The 20841-nt window shown below is 37.7% G+C and overlaps 1 protein-coding gene across 3 annotated transcripts; it reads left to right on the forward strand.

The window, feature by feature from the left end:
* Positions 1-11580: 11580 nt before the first annotated feature.
* Positions 11581-13921, forward strand: Arl4a (ARF like GTPase 4A). Of its 3 annotated transcripts, none has more exons than XM_076862927.2 (4): positions 11581-11763; positions 11913-12030; positions 12338-12454; positions 12917-13921. In XM_076862927.2, exon 4 carries the CDS (start codon positions 13001-13003, stop codon positions 13601-13603), a length of 603 nt encoding a protein of 200 aa, XP_076719042.1. In that variant the 5' UTR covers positions 11581-11763; positions 11913-12030; positions 12338-12454; positions 12917-13000; the 3' UTR covers positions 13604-13921. The 3 variants fall into 3 exon arrangements, with proteins under 3 accessions (XP_076719042.1, XP_076719066.1, XP_076719059.1); XM_076862951.2 differs by having other exon boundaries at positions 12920-13921; XM_076862944.2 differs by having other exon boundaries at positions 12343-12454.
* The last annotated feature ends 6920 nt before the right edge of the window (positions 13922-20841 follow it).

The raw sequence follows: 20841 nt of genomic DNA on the forward strand, positions 1-20841 counted from the left end.
ACATTAAGTCAATGTCACCAGACCAGACATCTGTAACTCTTACAGAATTTCCCATTTGGGCACTTTCCTGTTGTTGACCTTCCTAGGGACAATCACAGCCTAAAAGAAAAAATCTATTTAAAAAAAATTCCTTCTCTACCCAAGAGATTCTTGTAGCTCTAGACCAAGTTTTTCCGTCCAATGGAGATCACAAAATTTAATGGGGGAATTATATATGACAACAACGAATTTCAGAAAGACCAGTTCTTATAGAAGTGATTACACAAAATAGAAGTGATACAAGGAAGGAGTAATTTATTCTGGCTGGAAAATTTAAAGATACCGTATTTACCAGGCGTCTATAAGGTTTTGGAACCTTATAATTAATGAAAAACAGATCTCCAAGTGATTACATTTCAGTACAGGACTGAAGACAGGGTGGATATGAAACATTAAGGACATTATATGAAAAAGTATAGAGATATGAGTTAGTATGGTAAGCTATGGAATGCTTGCAGAAGAAGTTGTTCCATGTGGATGCAGTAGAAGAATATAGAGGAGTGGGAAAGAAGAAATGGTGGAAATTAGATTAGAAAGAGAGTCAAGAAACAATAATCAAAGGTCTCCAGGGAGAGACATGGAGATATTTTAGAAGTATGCAAGTCCATGGTATAAGCATGGTACATCTTGGTGAAACTCTAATATCACTTTATGATGGAAAGAGAAGAACTAATGGTGATTAGTTTTTTAATTTTTTTAAAAAACAAAACTCCAAAAGTTAATCTGTTATTACTTTATTGAGAATTAGACATTTCATCAATATTTTATTGAATAGTTTTCTTTCCATAAGAAGAAATCATCAGTGATGACATGGTAATTCATGGCAAATGACTACTACATCCAAAAGTTAGTTCTGCCCCAATACACTATTTCTTTGCAACATCTCAACTTTTTAAAAAACCCTTCTTTTAAGCATAAAAAATAAACAGAAGAGCATTCACATTGTAAGTTTGCACCTTGATGAACCATAACAAAATGAGCGCATCAATGTAAGCACAACTCGGATCAAGAGATAGAACATTACCACCTACTTTTAAGGAGTTTTTGCTCTGGCAGGTGTTCTGATAAGTGTTTTACGTGGATTTTGTGGTACAAGGTGTAAAATTAAAGAGACTTCAATAGAAGCCCATGTTCCTTACCAAAATATTCAAGACACTTACCCTCAGGGTCCGTTTTCCCCCCACTTTATTTGCTTGGTGTTACATAAGCCTATGTTTTAGGTAATTGACAAATAGGCATTTCCTTGGAAAACACCCTGGCCCTGTCCTGTGCCTTTCCTTATGCTGCTTCTTTCTTCCTGGAATGCAGCTCCTTCTCCTGGCATTTTTCTTTGCTTTTCCTTCCTCCAGAATGCACAGGCTCAAAAACTTTTGATAGGGTCCAGCTTCACTAGTATCTTTTCCATGATACGTAGTAAACCTTCCTGATTGAAAATAAACTCTTCTCTTTAGTAATATCCATTTTATATGTACTCCTGCTATAGCCTTTGTATTTTTATACATTAGTTAATTGTTGTCTTAATTTTACTAGTTTGTTGAAAACAGGTTTATTTATGAATCATTTTATATCCACTTATCATTAAAATGTTATCTTAAAAATTATGGTATTTTGTCTGTGTCATTTTATCAACCAGCACTTATATTTTAGCTGTGAAAAACAATAGGCTTTTCCCATGGCAAATAACTTGAACACTGAGGTAAAATAGCTGCTATACAAATGGTGAGGACTGAGGTTTTCAGATGTGACAAAAGATTTCCTCAACACATTATGTCCCATCATCCTATATATAAATGTCCTATAAAGTTTTATAGGTTTTTATATGTGTTCTTTATGTAGGACAGTGAAACATTATGGGTTAATGCAAATAGAAACATAAATAACAAGTAGAAATTTAAAATGAATAAAGTATACAAGATTCTTTGTATTAATGGTTTATTGGCTTACACTTAACAACTTTTGTACCATAATGGAAAGCTCATTTACACTTTATAATGTTTTCCATAGACAACCAAAATATTATATAGATATTGAAATACATGTGACAAAAATATTTTGTTACTTTTTTCCTGAGTATTTTCTGAACTGCCATCAAGAACAAAGTTTCTTGTAAAGCATGCTGCTTCTCATCGGTACCTAATGACTCACAGAATGGAAGCAAAGATTCTACCTGACTTACATTGGCTTATTCTTTTGTCTTTTTTTATTCTTTGTCAACAGCCTCACAACGTCAACTCCTCTACTGACATTAAATATAGTCTCTCTCTCTCATACTCACACACACACACACACACAGGCATGGATGTTCTGTTTTCCTAGCAAGAGGCAGGTTCGAGGCCAGGAAATAAGGACATAGAAATTACACCTTGTGTGCCACAGTCTGGCTGGGCACAATTCAGGAGCCACTTGTCAAAAGAAACAAACTTTATTTTTAGAACCACACAAGCCAAACAAAACAGCTCCTCAGGAAAAAACCCTCAGAGCCCAACTGCCACCACAGGCTTCCCACAAGCCTCTCAACCTCCCCCACTCCTCCTGCTCTTGAGGCCGATTGGCTGGGTCGCATGGGTGGAGCCAAAAATGTCCCCCAATGAGCAGCTCCATAGTCTGAAAGGGCGGGGAAACAGCCCAATGAGCATCACCGCAGAGGAGCCAATCAGCTAGATGTTGCTGGGGCCAATCATCAGCTGGCAGTCTGAAAGTTTGGTGGGGCCCCTTCGGCTGTGGCTCCCAACATCTCCCCCTCTCTGTTTAAACAAGCATGTGGCTTAGGGACCGTGCCTGCCTTAGGTTGTCCAATAGTACATATGGTCCTTACCCATTATCGGATGAGCTGACCTCAAGGCATCAGCCTCCTGTCTTAGGTTGGTACCATTGCAATTGGATCTTACCCGTCACTGACTACCGGTCTAGTATACAGCCACACCTGTGGAGAGGTCTTTGTACCAGCAGTGGGTGAGATTCTTTGCCTCACCTCTGTTGGCCCCCAAATTTTAGCTGAATGAGCATGACAAGCAGAAGGGAGGAAGATACACCAAGCCAATTGATGGCTCCTTTTGGAAAAATTGTACCACTGATGACATCATCAGCAAAAATACCCCAACACTACCACAAGTCGCTGCACCAACAGATAGTTCACAATGCATACAGGTGAGTTCACAATCCATACAAGTGATACATAGTCCAGGCAAGTTCTGCAAGCAGTTCAGTGATGGCTATTGCAGAAGCTGTAGATTGGTTTTATCTTTGTCTTCACCGGCACTGGGATAAAGATAGGAATTCTGGCAATAATGGCTAAAGAAAAAATTATGTAACATTCCAGAAGGCACTAAAAGAAAACAATTTTCTTAACAATTTACATTATCTTGAAGAGAATTATTAAATATAATGAAAAGGAAAGGTGAAAGTAAACAAACAGATATGTTAACCTCCTTTTTTGTTCACATATTAAAACAATCCTCAACAGTTGTTTACCCAATTTAAATTAAACCATTTAAATCACGTGAATAAAAAAAAATATTTGGATCCATTTTTTCATGAGCGCTCATCATATATGATATATGGACATACGTACATTCAAACATATAACACAAAACACAAGTGTGCACACATAATATAATACATACAACACATAACATAATAGTAAAGGCCTTATAACTTTTTACAGGTGAAATCTCCATTGCAATGTTTAAAAACTCTATAGTCAAAAAAATAGAACTGATCAGCAAAACATTAACCTAGGTCTGTATGAGCTCAAAAAACAAAATAGAACTTCATGATATGGGAAAGGGCAATAATAAAATAGATATTGAAAAAAGAATCCTGGTTTTGTCACAGATGTAAGGGTAGCCAAACTGGAGTTCTGGATATCAGCTGTTATGGATTTGAGCCAAATCATCTTCTTTTTGGTCTGTAGAAATCGCTTTAGTTAATCTTTCTGGAATCCAAATCGGCTGCTGCTCTCCCTGTGGAAACACATAAACAGACCCCCGACTCCAGACAATCACTGGGTCAGGACCTTAGTTAATCTCCCTGGAATCCAAATCGGCTGCTGTTCTCCCTGTGGAAACACACAAACAGACCCCCGACTCCAGACAATTACTGGGTCAGGACCTTTCCATTGTCCTGTTAGAATATCCTTCCAAAGTACCTTGGGCTTATGTACATTTTTTGGACACATATGCCTTTCCGCAGCACTAAGCCCTGATGAATCCAAATTTAAAAAGTTTAGAGTAAAAAACTCATCAATTTGATTCATAGTATATGGAGTAATAATTTTATTGGGAGAAATTCCAAACACTCCCTTTGCTGCTTTTATTCCTTTGAGTATTAATTGTACTACAGCCTCAGGATACCTAGTAAGAATAGTGTTAGGAGAATAAGATAAATGTATCCATAATAATGGACCTTCTTGCCAAAATACTCCTGTAGGAATATTTTTTGTTGGTAGTACAATAAATAATAAAGGCAAACTTATATCAATTCTATCCAAATGCATATTTTCCATATATATTTCAATGATTTTTAATGCCTTTCTTGCTTCAGGCGTTAACATTTGGGGTGAATTTGGATCTGATGGACCTTTTAGGATATCAAATAAAGGTCCCAACTCTCCTGTTGGTATACCTAGATAAAGCCTTATCCAATTTGTCTCCTAATAACTTTTGAAAGTCATTAAGTGATTTGAGTTGATCTACTCGTATTTGAATTTTTGGTGGACGGACCATGGTTGAGGATAATAGAACTCCTAAATAATTAATTGAAAAATTTAATTGTACTTTATCTATTGCTATCTCTAGATTATAATTTTTTAATAAGTTTGTAAGTGTGGCATAACATTCTAGCAAAGTGTTTTTATCTTTGTGTGCTAATAATACATCATCCATATAGTTAAATATTTGTAGTTCAGGATTTTGATTTCTAAGTGGCTGGATTACTTTGTTAACATAAATTTGACACATAGTTGGGCTGTTAGCCATCCCTTGAGGGAGTACTTTCCATTCATATCTCTGATCAGGACCTTCATGATTCAGTGCAGGGATAGTAAATGCAAAACGTGGACTATCTTCAGGATGAATTGGAATTGAAAAAAAACAATCTTTAATATCTATAACTAAAACATACCAGATTTTTGGCAAAGCAAATAATTGAGGAATCCCCGATTGAGCAGGTCCAATAATAACCATCTCATTATTAATGGCTCTTAAATCTTGCAATAATCTCCATTTACCAGATTTCTTTTTGATGACAAAAATGGGAGTATTATGGGAAGATACAGAAGGTTGTATATGTCCTTCCACTAATTGTTGTTTGACCAGGTCATGGGCTGCTTGTATCTTTTCTTTAGTCAGGGGCCACTGAGGAACCCATACTGGTCATTTCTTTTTTCCAAGTAATTTTTATTGTCTCAGTGGCCCTCTCTGAAAATCCAACCCATGTCTGTCCGTTCCTTATCTATTTGTATTGGTGCTGCTATACCTTGTTCTTGTTTTTCTAATCTTTTTCCTTTCCTAAAACCTTGTCTAGTCATAATAGTGGGTGCATTTTGGTTGATGTTATGTGTTAATGTCAAACCTAATTGATCTAGGACATCTCGTCCCCATAAATTTACAGGAAGATGATCCAATACATATGGCTGTATAGTTCCTTCACATCCTTCAGGATCCTTCCAATCTAATACCATTGCACTTCTATGGGGATTAGTCCCCACTCCTAGGCCTCGAAGTGTTTGAGTGGCTTGTTGTAATGGCCAATGTTTTGGCCATTCTTGACGAGAGATGATGCTAAGGTCTGCACCTGTATCCAGTAGCCCATTGAATTCATGTCCTTGAATATTTAGTTTTAGCATGGAGCGAGAATCGAAATTTAAAGAAAGCATAGCCCAATCTACACCTGTGGAGCCTAATCCCCTGGAACCTCTTTCTACAGTACGAATGGAAAATTTATCATGTAGGCTGGGTATTATTAGTAACTGTGCTATTCTATCTCCTGGTGAAATTACTGATATACCCCTTGGAGAACTGGCTATAATTTTTATTTCACCTTCATAATTGGGATCAATTACCTCAGGACTTATCATAAGTCCTTTTAGAGTAGAATAACTGCTTCCCAATAATAAGCCTACTGTTCTTTGGGGAAGAGGCCCTTTCACCCCTGTGGGAATGATTTGAACTCCCATCTCTGGAGTTAGTACTGCTCTGGCGGAGGCGCAGATGTCCAATCCTGCGCTTCCTCTGGTTTGTCTAGTGAGGGATCTAATGGATAATGTGTCCTGGGCACTACCCTGATGGTGTTGCTGGGTTCCTCTAGTGCCCCGTATAATTGTGGTCATGGGCCCCGGAGCATTGGGCCCCCCTGTCCGTTTTTTGGCAATGGAGCCCGATGCCTTTCTCCATGATATCGTGGGTACAGGGCATGCTAATTTTTGAGGTCCTGTCTCAGGATCCCATCTCTCAACTATGAGGGTTGGGGTCCTCCCAGCATATGGAGGTGGAGCTGTTGGTTGGACACTTACGCCCTCTGGTGATAGAAAGGTGTTAGTAGCAGTCTCCTGTTGTAACTTTTCCCCTGATGGCTTTTTCTGTTCTAAACTTTCTTCCTCTATCTGACTAGCTGGAGAGACCTTCTCTTTTACTTGAATTTTTCCCTCTGTCTGACTAGCTCGAGAGACCTTTTTTAGTTGAATCTTTTCCTCTGTCTGACTAGCTCGAGAGACCTTCTCTTTTACTTGAATCTTTTCCTCTGACTAGCTCGAGAGACCTTCTCTTTTACTTGAATCTTTTCCTCTAACTTGAGAGACCTTCTCTCTTACTTGAATCTTTTCCTCTGTCTGACTAACTTGAGAGACCTTCTCTTTTACTTGAATCAATATGTCTTCTCCCTCCTCTACCATTGTCTGAACTGAAGGCTTTGGACTAAGCAAACAAGATACCAACGTCCACAATGGCAATGTGGCAACTGGCAGAGTCCCTGGGCTTTTCTTTTCTATTCTTTTTAAATCTTCACCATGATGGTTCCATTGTGATATATTTAACAACTCCTCCTTAAAAAGCCATGGGCTACATTTTTGTATTGTATCAACGTATGCCCTGACTGTTCTTGATTTTACTGAGATGCCTCCTTCCTCTAACAATTTACTTAACACTCTTTCAGTTTGTTTTTTACTAATTTCTGATCCCATATTTCTACTATAATACAACTCAACAAGATAACACCAAACAAAACCAAAACAGAATGAAACAAAAATGGAACCACACAAAATCATTATATCAGCCTTTTTATCCTCCTGAAATGTCCATCCATCCTTTCTCCCTATCTGTTCCTCAGATGCAAATAGTTTTTCCTCAGATGTGAGCGGTTTTTCTTCCGTCTCACCCATCTCCAGGGACAGGCAACTTAAAACAAAAGTGAAGCAAAACAAAAGAAGAGTCTTAAAATGGCTACCCATCCTCTTGCCCTGCCCTCAGGGGCGAGCAGTTTACCTTATCACTTACCCTCATTGGTTCCCGTGCAGGCTACCAAATGCTGCAGTCTGGCTGGGCACAATTCAGGAGCCACTTGTGAAGCAGAAACAAACTTTATTTTTAGAACACACACATCACACCACACATTCCTCTTCAGGAAAAACCCTCAGAGCCCGACTGCCACCACAGGCTTCCCACAAGCCTCTCAACCCCCCCCCCCCTCTTGCTCTTGAGGCTGATTGGCTGGGTCGCATGGGTGGAGCCAAAAAAAGTCCCCCAATGAGCAGCTTCGTAGTCTGAAAGGGCGGGGAAACAGCCCAATGAGCATCACAGCAGAGGAGCCAATCAGCTAGATGCTGCTGGGGCCACTGTGAGCCAATCATCAGCTGGCAGTCTGAAAGTTTGGTGGGGCCCCTTCGGCTGTGGCTCTCAACATCTATAGAAATTACACCTTGTGTATGATATGGAATAATGTTTTTCTATCATTGAATCTTTTGGCAATTTGATATGTTGTCAGGTGTGTAGAAGCATATAAAGGCTCTCCTGTAAGATGGGACAGACTGTTCTGTGACTTGGAGCTAAATAGAGATAGCCTTGAAATTACTCATTAAAGAAGTATACAGAGAGGGTTTGAGCTTGTGGATTCTGAGAATTTTTATCTAGAACCATCCTAAGTAAATTTTGGCTTGTACTTCCCTTCTAGTATCCTCTTCCTAGAGTCTTTCAAACTTTCACCCTGACCTGTGGTCTTATAAGACATGAAATCTGCCCACACTTGATTTTGGACTTCTCAGTCTCCAAAACTGTGAGATAAAAATTTATTGTTTGTAAGCTACCCAATTTTATCATATTTTGTTATGGCAACCAGACTAATACAGATGTCAGTCACATATTTTATGTGTTGGGTATTTGGCAAAAGGGTTCAAAAGGCAGTTGGAAATAGAGCCTAGCTCAATAAAACTTTTTGAATGATATTGACACTGTTTCAGAAACAAAATGCATGCATTTTTCTTTAATCATTTGAGACTCAGAAAAACATTCATTTTCTAGCATATCCTTTCTTCCCATGGGAAAATCAGAATCCCCTCTTTTGCTTGAACATCTCATAACTTTGTGCCTCAAGCTTTGCCTACTCTTGCTTCTACCTTTAATTCTGTGCCCCACCCTTGTCTGGTGATGAGTTCTCATAATATCCATCTTAAATATGACATTTCTCTGTTAAGCCATCCTATTTCTGTCAGGTAAAGTTTCTAAAAAATAGGACTTGATAATAACTCTTGTAGAATATCATGGTAATTATGTACTTGTGTGTCTGCATTTCTAGCAGCTCCACTGTACTAGTGCCTTCAACCATGACTATGCCTTCTAATTATGTGGTCCTTCCAACTTGAGAAATTTTAATAAACATGCACTGAAACAAGTGTGTTATCCTCAAAAAGGAATATAAGCTCACTATGGAATGACAAAGTTTAGAAAAGACATGTTAGTTCTACTGTGTACTTTTAGTAATATATCACAGAATATCAGTTTGTGGAAGAGAGGATGAATATTACAAGCATGTGTTTTGATCTGGGTTCTGCATTTAATTAAAAAATGGAAACAATGTAAACTATTTAGTCTTCAAAGGAGAAAATGTACCCATTTCTGGAGATTAGTATTTGCTCAAAAGTGTAAAAAGTGTATTTGAAATGCAGATCACTGTCTCTCCTCCTGAAGATTCTGATTTGGGAGGTCTGAAATGGAGCCCAGGAACCTATATATTTACAAGCATATCATGTGATTTTCATTATTAGCCAAGTTTGGAAAATGTAGCTAGAAGCAGAGATTCACAGTGTTTAAGTAATTTTTTCATGGTGTCACAGGCTAAAAGAAACACCCCAAAGTTCCATTTATTAAATAGATGGATGCTAATTTAATAGTTGTAGTTGTTAACATGGTCCAACAGATGTCACTGTGTTTCCCTCAAAAAATTAAACTATCCCGCAGAACCCCTAGAAAGTCCCTGAGGCATCCAGGGGCACAGTAGCAGCTTCTAAGCTACAGCCTAAAGGGAATATTTTTCTGGCATAGCATCTAAATAAAATATCTGAATGAACCTTCTGTAGGAAGACTGCAACAAAGTAGATGGTATATTCCACAAATCTCATCACTTTTTACATCAGTTGTTGCTGTCTTCATGTGGTTATTATTGCTTATAGAACAGGTGTACCAATTTTTTTATAGTGAGACAGAAAGCAAATATTTTAAGCTTTGTGGGGACACTGATAGTGTCTTGCATATTCTAGTCGTTCTTTTCTCTTGCAGCCCTTGAACCTTGTAAAAACTATCCTTATCTTTCTGAATTTAACCTATAGGCTGTAGTTTGCCAATCATGGTTCTGATTAAAAGCCTAAAGTACATTAAAATGCAATTCTTCTTCAAGGTGGGAGGCTCTGTGTTTTCATATCTTATCCTTTTTTACTCCAGGAAAGACTGTAGAAACACATTTTTGAAAGGAATACTAAAAGGGCCTAATTGATTTCAAAGCTATTGTAAACAGGTGTGTTGTGGAATTTTTTCTTGCTGTATATTCTTAATTTAAGGAGAATTTTTAAATAATTCCAGTTTAATCAAGTATCACTGTTCAATTCCCAAGAAAAAGAAGCTAGTTATTGCACTAAGCCTTTTATCACCTTCTTGCTAATTACTGTAAATGTCTAATGAGATTCTATAATTATAACTAATGAGACAATCCTTAGCTTATACTGGATTCAATAAATACCTTGACAGAATGTGCCATTCGAGATTTCTAGTTATTTCCAAAATTGTGTTGCTGTCTGCAAACTGTACATTGTGCTTAGTCCTTAGGTTTTATTTCCGCTATTAAAAAGAAATCCAGTACACAAGACATAAAGGAGATAAATATTACTGGCAATAATGACCTTGAGAAAGCCAGGAAATTTTTTAGGGAAATTCAAATCTGTATTTTTAAAATTACATTTTTTAATAAGTACACCATATAGATTCATTTAAATTCCAGTCTCGGGCTGGAGTTGTGGCTCAGTGGTAAAGCGCTTGCCTTGCACAAGCAAGGCCCTGGGTTCAATCCTCAGCACCACATAAAAATAAATAAATAAAGATATTGTGTTCATCTACAACTAAAAAATATTTTTTAAAATAAATAAATAAATAAACTACAGTCTCCTGTGACTTCCACCAAAAAAATTTTGTTCATAGAAGCTTTCAGGACTTTTGAGTTTAGTACTCCTCTTTGTTGTCAGGAGCATTCTGAAATTACTACTGGTCACATTTCTTAAATTTATTCATGAGACAAATTTAGTTCATTCTTTTTCTCCCATAAAGACTCCAATATTCCACAAGAGCAAAGACAGTGTCTATTTTGCAATCTATTCTATCCTCAAGTACACAGTATAGTGCCTACTGTCTAGTTCAATAAATATTTGCAAATTTATGGATTAAGGACACAATTACATTCAGTCAGAACTATCCAATGGAAAATCATTACGCATTCAATGACTAGTAGACAAGTTATCAGTAATTCCAGCACCACCGCTAATTTTTCTTGGGTCATTAGAAACATCCATGTTATATTCCAGAGTGCATTCCTCAACACAAAACGTTGGATTTTTACCTGTCTCTAACCCACAGGGATACAGCCAAGAACTACGCAGGAAGGAATGCTTATTTGCTTTAGAAAAGGAAAGTGCGCGAGGCAGACCAGGTCGCGGAGGGCAGCCACTGGGGTACCGCCTCACCGCCCGTTACATAAAGAGCCTGCCGGTCCGGTGTCCTCTGGAATCTCTGACTCTGCGTCACACGGCCGCCGCCCTAGGGTGACACAAGGAGAGAAGGTACAGGGCGGGGCCTGTCTGAAGCTGGCTAGAGGCGACAGCAATGTCTGGGAGAGCGAGGGCTCTGGCTAGCCGAGTCAGGAAGCCCCACCCGACCCTGCGGGCAGCCAGCTACTGGCCGGTTCGAAAAGTGACCCTGTTTCGGCGTTGCTAGGAGACCCGGCTCCCGCGCGCCCCCCAACGGCCAGCGCCTGGGCGTCGCGCGGGAAGGGGGCGGGGCCGCGGCCGGCGCGGGGAGTAGCCGGCAGAGCACCGTTGGGGCGGCCTTTCGCGCGGCGCCCACCGGCGCCTCTGGAAGCGGCGTGTGGTCCCCTGCCACCGTCCAGGCTTTGCTGACACCCTGGGACAGGTGTCAGCGTACTTCCCAAACGGCTGAGACACAGAGTTAGGACGAGGGAAGGACGGTTAGTCAGGTGAGCTGTAGCGGAGTGATTGGCAGGGTGGCCACGCCCTAGCGGGGGAAGAGCTGGCCCTTTGCCGAGGAGTGAGGTGAAGGGATGCCGCTGCAGGGAGGGAGGGCCTGCCCTTGCGGGAGCCGCAGGTCATATCGTTTGTGCCACAGGGGTTGGCGCGACCATAACGAACACCCTCCGCCAGCCGAGAAAGAGTTAAGGCGCCGGCGGTGACTGCGGGCCCCGGATGTGAGGACCGTGGCGCAACGTCTGTGGGCCGCGCTGCAGGTGCGCCGCGGCGGGCGGAGCCAGAGGGCTGACGGCGACCTGACAGTCTGAGGCACCCCCTCCCCTGCAGGGGCCGCTCGGCTTCCTCCTAGAGCGCCTTGTTTTCTAACTTAGGGTCAACAGGTGGTGCGGGTGGACCGGGAGAGAGCCCTGCTCTGCCTCACGGGGAGCGGCGGTTACCCTAACCAATTAGGGCTCGGGGGCGGGAGTGGCAGGGTTGCCCTGATACGGGTGACCAATGGGATTTGGGATCACGGGTGGGCCGTGAGGAGTGGGCGTGGTCCTTGTCTGAGTCCAAGGTTTCTAGTGCAGCAACTGCTAGAGCTGCGTGGAGATCTAAACTGGACGGACGTGGGGTGCGTTCCCCCCGCATAGAAACGCCTGCCAATGGTTTCTCGTTTGGACCCAGACTCCGATTCCGGAGGTAAGAGGGGTTTTTATTTTTATTTATTTTTTTTTGGGGGGGGGGGGTTTGAGCTTGTAACAGTGATCTTGGATATCCTGTGAATCATGTGGGATTAGATCCCTAAATTACCTTTTCTGAGTTTTCTGACACCAAAAAGGGCACTTTTATTGTTACGGCGAGTTGGACTAGATAGTGGTAACTGAGTTGTCTTCCAGAATGAAGTCTAATAGTTGGGGAGCACGGGGCGGGGAGGGGGGGAGTAAAGGAAAGTACATGTTACCACAGAATTAGGTGAAACACAGAATTCCAATCTTAATTATTCCATGATTTGCGTTGGATTGTGAACGTTTCATATCACATCTGATTTGCTTACTAAAACAAGTTTTATTAAGTTCATCGTGTTGCTTATTTTACCTAAAATAGAGAAAACCCGTTTTAATGCATTATTTCACAGGAATAATTTCTTCATTTCCTCCCCAGCAGTCTTCTAGCTGCATCACCAAAGAGATTCCAAAGCAGAAAGAAGAAAACATTACAATTTGGGACACTTATTGGCAACTGGAAATGGGGAATGGACTGTCAGATCAGACTTCTATCCTGTCCAGCCTCCCTTCATTTCAGTCCTTCCACATTGTTATACTGGGTTTGGACTGTGCTGGAAAGACAACTGTTTTATACAGGCTGCAGTTCAATGAATTTGTAAATACTGTACCTACCAAAGGATTTAACACTGAGAAAATTAAGGTAACCTTGGGAAATTCCAAAACAGTCACTTTTCACTTTTGGGATGTAGGTGGTCAGGAGAAATTAAGGCCACTGTGGAAGTCATATACCAGATGCACAGATGGCATTGTGTTTGTTGTGGACTCTGTTGATGTTGAAAGAATGGAAGAAGCCAAAACAGAACTTCATAAAATAACTAGGATATCAGAAAATCAAGGAGTCCCTGTACTTATAGTCGCTAACAAACAAGACCTGAGGAACTCACTGTCTCTCACAGAAATTGAAAAATTGTTAGCAATGGGTGAACTGAGCTCATCAACACCTTGGCATTTGCAGCCTACCTGTGCAATCATAGGAGATGGACTAAAGGAAGGACTTGAGAAACTACACGATATGATAATTAAAAGAAGAAAAATGTTGCGGCAACAGAAAAAGAAAAGATGAATAACAATACCTTTTCTATCTGTGTGGAATAGGTTTTCTCTGGTCTGATTTTGACAAATGGAAGAGTGTCTACAGCCTGGTTTGCGTGTCTGCCTTTCTGGATGCTATTAAAGCTTTGTTTTGTTGAACAATCAGATGCCCAATTTATTTGCCTTTTGGAAGATGAGTAAATGCAGTGCTTCTTAAAGTGGTTTCCTCTCCCTACACCATAAATCTATCGGTACTACCATTTTGGAAGCCAAGCAAGGATAGAAAATTGACCAGAAAATAGTTGTGGAAGTTTGACCTGAAGTTAGTAAAATAAAACTCTGAAGAGTGTCTGCCTAGTGTTTTGTGCTTATATCTTTTGGGGGGAAGCCTTTGCAAAGAAATTGCATACGAGGCTTTGTAAAGATAAAATGCTAGTGAATGGATACTTAAAGTAGATTAATATATACACATATTTATACAGTTATATGATCACACTGGGACAGGGAGGAAGTGTTTGCTTTTTTAAACTTTGGCTAATTGATTTTTTTATGTTTCTGGAATCAAATAATTTAATGCTGTCTCTTAATTCTAGACAATGTTTAAGTTGGTCTGACTTTAATAAAAAATAAGGTGTTTGAGGTATACTCAAGTGCATGGATTAGTTTTCTTGATGAAGCATGTTTTGGTGTGTAGTCTTTCTTAGAAATAACTATGCATCTTTCTACACAGGTTTAAAGCAACTTTTTTAGGATTTGGGGCTATTATAGAAGTAGGTTGTTGTCAGAAGCACTTTCACTTAAAGAACCTAGAATAATTTACTTGACTTTAATAGTAAAGTAAATATGGGAATGTGGACTAATCCTAAATGCATATGCTTGGATATATGGATTTATGAAGAAAGCAATTAGTGAATGTAGATAATACATGGTCTCTAAAATACTCTGGTTAAAAGATATTTGTTCTATTAATATTTGCCGGCTGAAAACAGATGTGGTTTTTCACATATTTTTGTAGTGTCTTGGGAGGGGCAAAATCTTTATAAACAACACCTGATGTGTAATGGAATGAATATGTAAAATATCAATATATGTTCTGAGCTTTAATTTCTTTCTTTTTTTCTTTTTTTTGCTTACCAACTGACCAGTGTTACCTGAGATATTCAGTCCTGATGATAGTAAGGAATGGCAAAGTACTGCAGATAAGAATTATGATTATAGAAAATGAGAGGAAAGTAGCAAAGTGTTTTATGAAAATTCAATGGTGCTGTTTCTGTTAAAAACAAAACAAACAAAAAACCCACCAAACTCTTATATATAAGGAGGAAAGACCTTTGTCTAATTCTTATCTTCAGGAAAGACTTAGTTCAAGTAATCATATATTGGCAAATGAGCATATTTCCTATGTGTAATGCCAACAGCTGTTTGTTCTGAAATCACCAAAAGAAATGCACTTTGATAGCAGCATTTGTTTTAGTTTTTGGTTTTTATTTTTTTTTCAGCATAATTGAATTTTTGAAACCTTAATTTTTGTTCTATACAAAATGAAGTAGCCTCCTGTGGAGCTTTCATGTTAAATGTACCTGCACTCTAGTGATGGTCACTTAGAATGTTTATATTTATAGAAATGTGGATAATAACTATCAATAAACTACTTGAGGCATTAGGAGAACAGTGTTCGACTTTGAGTTTATATGTATTATCACTTCTGCTGGAGCTTATAATTAGATGGGTAAAAACAACTTGGAGCAGCTGGGCTGATTAGTTTTATAATAGTTTGATTTGGGTCTTCTCAGGTGAGACAGGCATGGAAAGATGTTTTCTAGGAGGATCCTTTTGTTTGTTTTTTACCCTTCACTGATACTCTGATTATTACTACTAGATCCAAGATGTGATAATAAAGCTTGGCTCCTGAAACCCCCAAATCTGAATCAATTTAGGATTTCAGTCTCTACTTTCTACTTACTCTATAAAATAGTGCTCTGTTCATTATCTCTTGAAAGGTTAATTTGTTGACCCTAAGAATTTTGTAGCCTAATAATTTGATCAGCAAATTCTTGTTATCCAAGTTTTCATATTTAGCGAACAGCAGCAAGAAAATGTCATGAACACTGTATCACCTTTTATTTATTAAAAGAATTTTTTTACAAAACTCATAATATTTTCAAGTTTGGAAGATTCAATTTCCCTATCACCTATTCTAGCATCTAATAGCATAGTCTAATAAGGAGTCTCAAATTCTAAAGAGTTAAGGCAATGCTTTTATATCTAATGTTTTGTTTTTTTGGCAAGCCTTTTGTAAAAGAACAAGTGTGTGTGTGTGTGTGTGTGTGTGTGTGTGTATTTTTTTCTACCCCCACTGTTGGGGATTGAACCCAGAGTGTTATGCATGCTTGGCAAGCACTCTACCACTGAGTTACACCTCTTATATCTAAAGTATATTTGTAAGATATTTTCTTATATTTGAAATTACTTAATATATAATACTAGTCAAGGATTGGACAGCTCTAAATTCAAATTTTTGCAAAAGAACTAAGTAAAAATCTTTTGATACATATAGGGATTTAAATTTCCAGAATTCTTCTAAGAATATATTACAAATTGTGTACTCTATCCAGCAGAGATTATACTAATAATCCTAGTAAAATGAACTAGATACTGACTGAAGACCAAAAGTATAGTTATTGCTATAAATATATGTATGTATGGAGAGGACTATTAGTCTACATATGACTAGTGGCTTCTCAACAGAGAGAAAGGAATAGACTTAGAATTTTTTGTTTGTTTGTACAAGTTGTTTAACTCTGCTCTTTGTTAATTATTCATAATGACCTTGAAGGAAATCTATGGTGTAGAGTTTCAAGTTTCTATTCAGTAATTAGATGATTAATATAAATACAGTGATTTCATTAGCAATGACAGATGCTAAAGTTTCTTCAAGCTGTAGATGATGTAAAGCTCAGCATCTAGCTAATATAACTTAGAGTTCTGAGTATTGTTTGAGGTTTTAATTTTAGCTTTCAGGTTTAAATTTAGCAGAATATTATGGAAATGGATAGCAATAATGTGGAACAGTGGAATGTTTAGATGAAGTCTTCCTATGAACCAGTATAGGATGCCAAAGTAATAATCATAAAGTTAATATTAAATATTTGAAGATCAGAGATAATATTCTCAGCAAATAACAGCCAGAGTATGAATCTAATTCTGTAACTTGCAAGTTAAAAATACAGAAATACCTAAAAGGAGACTAGGAGATAATAAGTGGAATCAGATCAGTGTTCAATACTGGCTCTCCCATTCTGTGTGATCTTTAAGCAAGTTCCTTGAAATTTGTGACGTGAATGTAATCCCAGCTACTTAGGAGGCTGAGGCAGGAGGATCACAAGTTAGAGGTAAGCCTTGGCATAGCAAGACTCTGTCTCAAAATACGAAATACAAAGGGCTGGTGAGGTAGCTCAATGGTATATTGGTTTGATCCCCACTACTGCAAAGAAAAAATAAAATTGAGAGAACTGCATGAAATAATGTGTATAAAGTATTTAGCACAGTGCTAAGCACTTCATGAAAAATAAATAGAACCTACTATTAACCAATAGGAATCAATATGAATTAAGAGGTCTTGTGGTGTAATTGATCATTGTCATACAAGTCCATATTTGAATACTGAATCTACTGCTGACTAGTTTCATTTTGAGTAATTTAATATTTTCAGTCGTAGTTTCTTCATTTGTAAACTGAAGATTATATCAACCATTGTGGTAACAAAAGATGAAATGAAACAATATTTAGCAGAATACCTGACACCTGGTAAACATTCAATGGACAGAATATTTTCTGACAAATGTATTTAGAGAAAAAATTTTGTAGGAGACATATGACCAAACAAACAAAAACAACCCTCTTAATTTGTTTTTCTTAGCATTTGTATTTCGTGGCACAAAATGGCAAGTTGGTGGAATTTGGGAAAATCTCAACATTCAAAATTCCATTAAAACCAGGTCATTTTTTTATACTTTTTTTTTTTAAAGCATCACTCTATTTTTGGCACAATATAATCTTTTCTTACCTAAGGAACAAAATTTAAAATTATGTGTTTTTTCTGGTCTAGAAATAAATAAAAATAAAGCAAACTCATTTCACAGAAATAAAAACAATTTAGAACTATCAGTTCTTAAAAATGCCCCAAGATTGTAATTCAAATTTTGATGATAAGTAGACATCTGTATGTTGACCCTTCCATGGAAACTTGCCAATATTTGTGAACACATCTGATAGATGATGATGTATGTTTGTGTTTGTAGTGGATATATGTGCTATGTTATTTTCCAGTAACTTTCAGTTTTGGGTCTTGTTTTTAATGTTTTCTGCTTATATTTTACTGGAGTTGAGATTGCCCATATTGGAAAAGATTGAGTTATAAAGAATTAAGTAGAAAATCCTTGGTTATTAAAAAATAAACCCTACTTTTTTTCTTGGGCCCTCTCTACCCTGGTTTTATAATAAGAAAGAAATTAAAGTAGTGCGAAAACAGAAGTATTACCTGGAATATTGTCCCCATATCCAATGCAGATTAGATATTATATTATCTGTCCTAGATTATTGGAACTGGTGATTCTCAAAACATCTTCCCCAGATGAGAAGCATTTGCATTACCTAGGAACTTGTAAGAAATGCAAAAATTTCAGGCTCTACTCCAGATCTAGGAACATGAAACTCTGGGAGTAGGCATAGTGATCTCTGGTCACACAAAGCATAGAGGTGATTCTAATATTCAATAAAGTTAACCAGTGGGGTAACACAAAATCCAGTCATTTATTATGCTGCAAAAGAAGATAGGGCTACGAGTATAGCTTAGTGGTGGAATCCATGTTTGAGGCCCCTTGATTCAATCCTTAGCAAAAAATACATACATACACACATACCTCAAAGGTAAATTTTTAAGTAATCCCCATACTATAAAATTCAGACCTTTTTAAAATGTGATTTTTCAGAAGCACAATGTTCGCATTTAGTAAAACCTTGTTGAAAGAACTTTAGTGGATTCCAACAGAGACACTATCATTTTAGATGTCATAAACTAATTTTTTTCATGCATACATGTAAATAGAATTAAGAATAGAAGGGAGTCTTGCTTTTTCAGCTGTGGTAAACATCCTAGGATGTGTGTAGCATTCTAAAATAGGCAATTGGAGATGTTCAAATTGATCCCTTCAAGTAAGGCCTTATTTAATCAAAATCTTTTTATCATGACAAATTTCAATTTATATAAGAGGAAAATAGTATCATTGTGTTTTCCTTCTACCCTGTGACAGTATACTTGAGATACTCAATTTAAAAGGAGGAAAGATTTATTTTGGCTCACACTTTCAGAGCTTTCAGACCATGGTTGCCCTGGACCATGTGCCTGTGGCTTTGTGCCTGTAGTGGCACAGTATGTCAAGGTCATTTGAAATTATGTTATGCCACCAACTAGATCACAAAATCTTTTGATTTGTACAATGGTTTATCTGATATAGAAAGTTCTTCCAGTATATTTAAAATATTCAGTTTGGGATAAAAAATTTTACACAATATTCTAGGGGCTTCCCTTTTATAAACTGAGATGCATGAAAATAACTCTGCACCTAAGAATAACTGTTTTCTAGATAACTTTTTGCCACTCCACTTTGAGAAGAACTAGGCAGTAGAATTGTTTTGTGAAATTTAAGTTCAATTAGTTTACATGGAAGACAACTGATAGAGTATATGGTTGAAAAAGAACTTTTCCTAATGCAGCTCTATGTAATGGCAACAAGATATGAATATTCATTTGTTTTGTTTGTGTATGTGTGTTTTCCTTTGTTATTTTTATATGAAATTCATTATGTACATTACATGTTATAAATTTTATATAATTTTATTATGTGTATATAATTTTATCCTGTTATTTTTTATTAATTTTTTAAAATTTATATATGATTGCAGAATACATTACAGTTCTTATTCCACATGTAGAGCACAATTTTTCTTCTCTCTGGTTGTATACAAAGTAAATTCACACCAATTCATGTCTTTATACATGTACTTTGGATAATGATGTCCATTTCATTCCACCGTCATTTCTAACCCCATACCCCCTCCCTTCCTTTGTTATTTTTTAAAGCAGAAACTGAGTAACTTAACAGAATGTGATTGGAAGTCTTGGGCATACAGTAGGCCCAAGTATTTCTTGGTTATTAAAATATCAAGTGATGGTTTCTCCATTATCTGCTTGGAGATACCCTTAAATGAGACAGAATGAAGTTCCATGGAGCAACATTTTCCCAAACTGATTGTATTTCAGAGTGGCTTAAGTAGGTTTGAAAATCCTTGGACTTCAGACACTTGATGAAATCTTGAGGAGAGGGGCCAGTAATTTATATTCTAACTCTTCCTGGGATTTTTAACACAGGATCGGCTATGTTTAGAAACCATTGCTATAGAATTTAAAAATTGGGGACTGGGAATGCCAGAGGGATGATATTTTAAGAGGCAGGAATAAAGGGATTGTAATTGGAACTCACCTACTGAAACATTTCCTAGCTGTCATGTGGATGCCTTTTCTTTTACATAGTAGGATGTTTTTCACTGGCTTGACATTGTAACCAACCTGAGAACATCAATTGATCCAGAGGTGTCTCACATCAGCTGTCTTAGCAGAAGTCTGGGTGAGTCCAGATAAGATAGACACTTTTCCTTTTAAGGACTTTATATGTACTTTATGCTTAAGAGATGTAAAGTGTTTTAGAAATCTACAAGTAGTCCATTTCATCTTAACAAGGGATAGAGAACAGTTAGGAATTTAGATGAAGTACTAATGAGGGACTACACTGTTTTTCCGTAACCCTTTGGAAACTTTGAGTGTCACAGATTTCACTGATCATGGTCATAGCAAATTATTTTGGGGATTAGCAGGCATGATAAGGTAAAGTATAGGGTCTGTAACAGTAGCAATACTGAAGATAATGGGCAGAGCCAGGTGGCCTATAGCCAATAGATTATACCCAGACACATTCAATTAGTCAAATAAATAAAATAGTTTAAGTCTTTTAGTTTTGTAGTGAAAGATTTCCCTTTTGTGACAACAATAAGTAAACAATTCCCCATGCCTAGAAACTGGGTGTTTGTTTTAAATTTTGCAGATAGAGATCACATCTTAACTTTGACATAAATTAGCATGTGACTGAGTAAAAATGTCTCTTAACTTCTAGCTGTAGTCTTCTCACCTCAAAATGGAAATACTACCTTTCT

The sequence above is a fragment of the Callospermophilus lateralis genome, chromosome 1 (assembly GCF_048772815.1).
Source record: "Callospermophilus lateralis isolate mCalLat2 chromosome 1, mCalLat2.hap1, whole genome shotgun sequence".
Classification (NCBI taxonomy): domain Eukaryota; kingdom Metazoa; phylum Chordata; class Mammalia; order Rodentia; family Sciuridae; genus Callospermophilus; species Callospermophilus lateralis.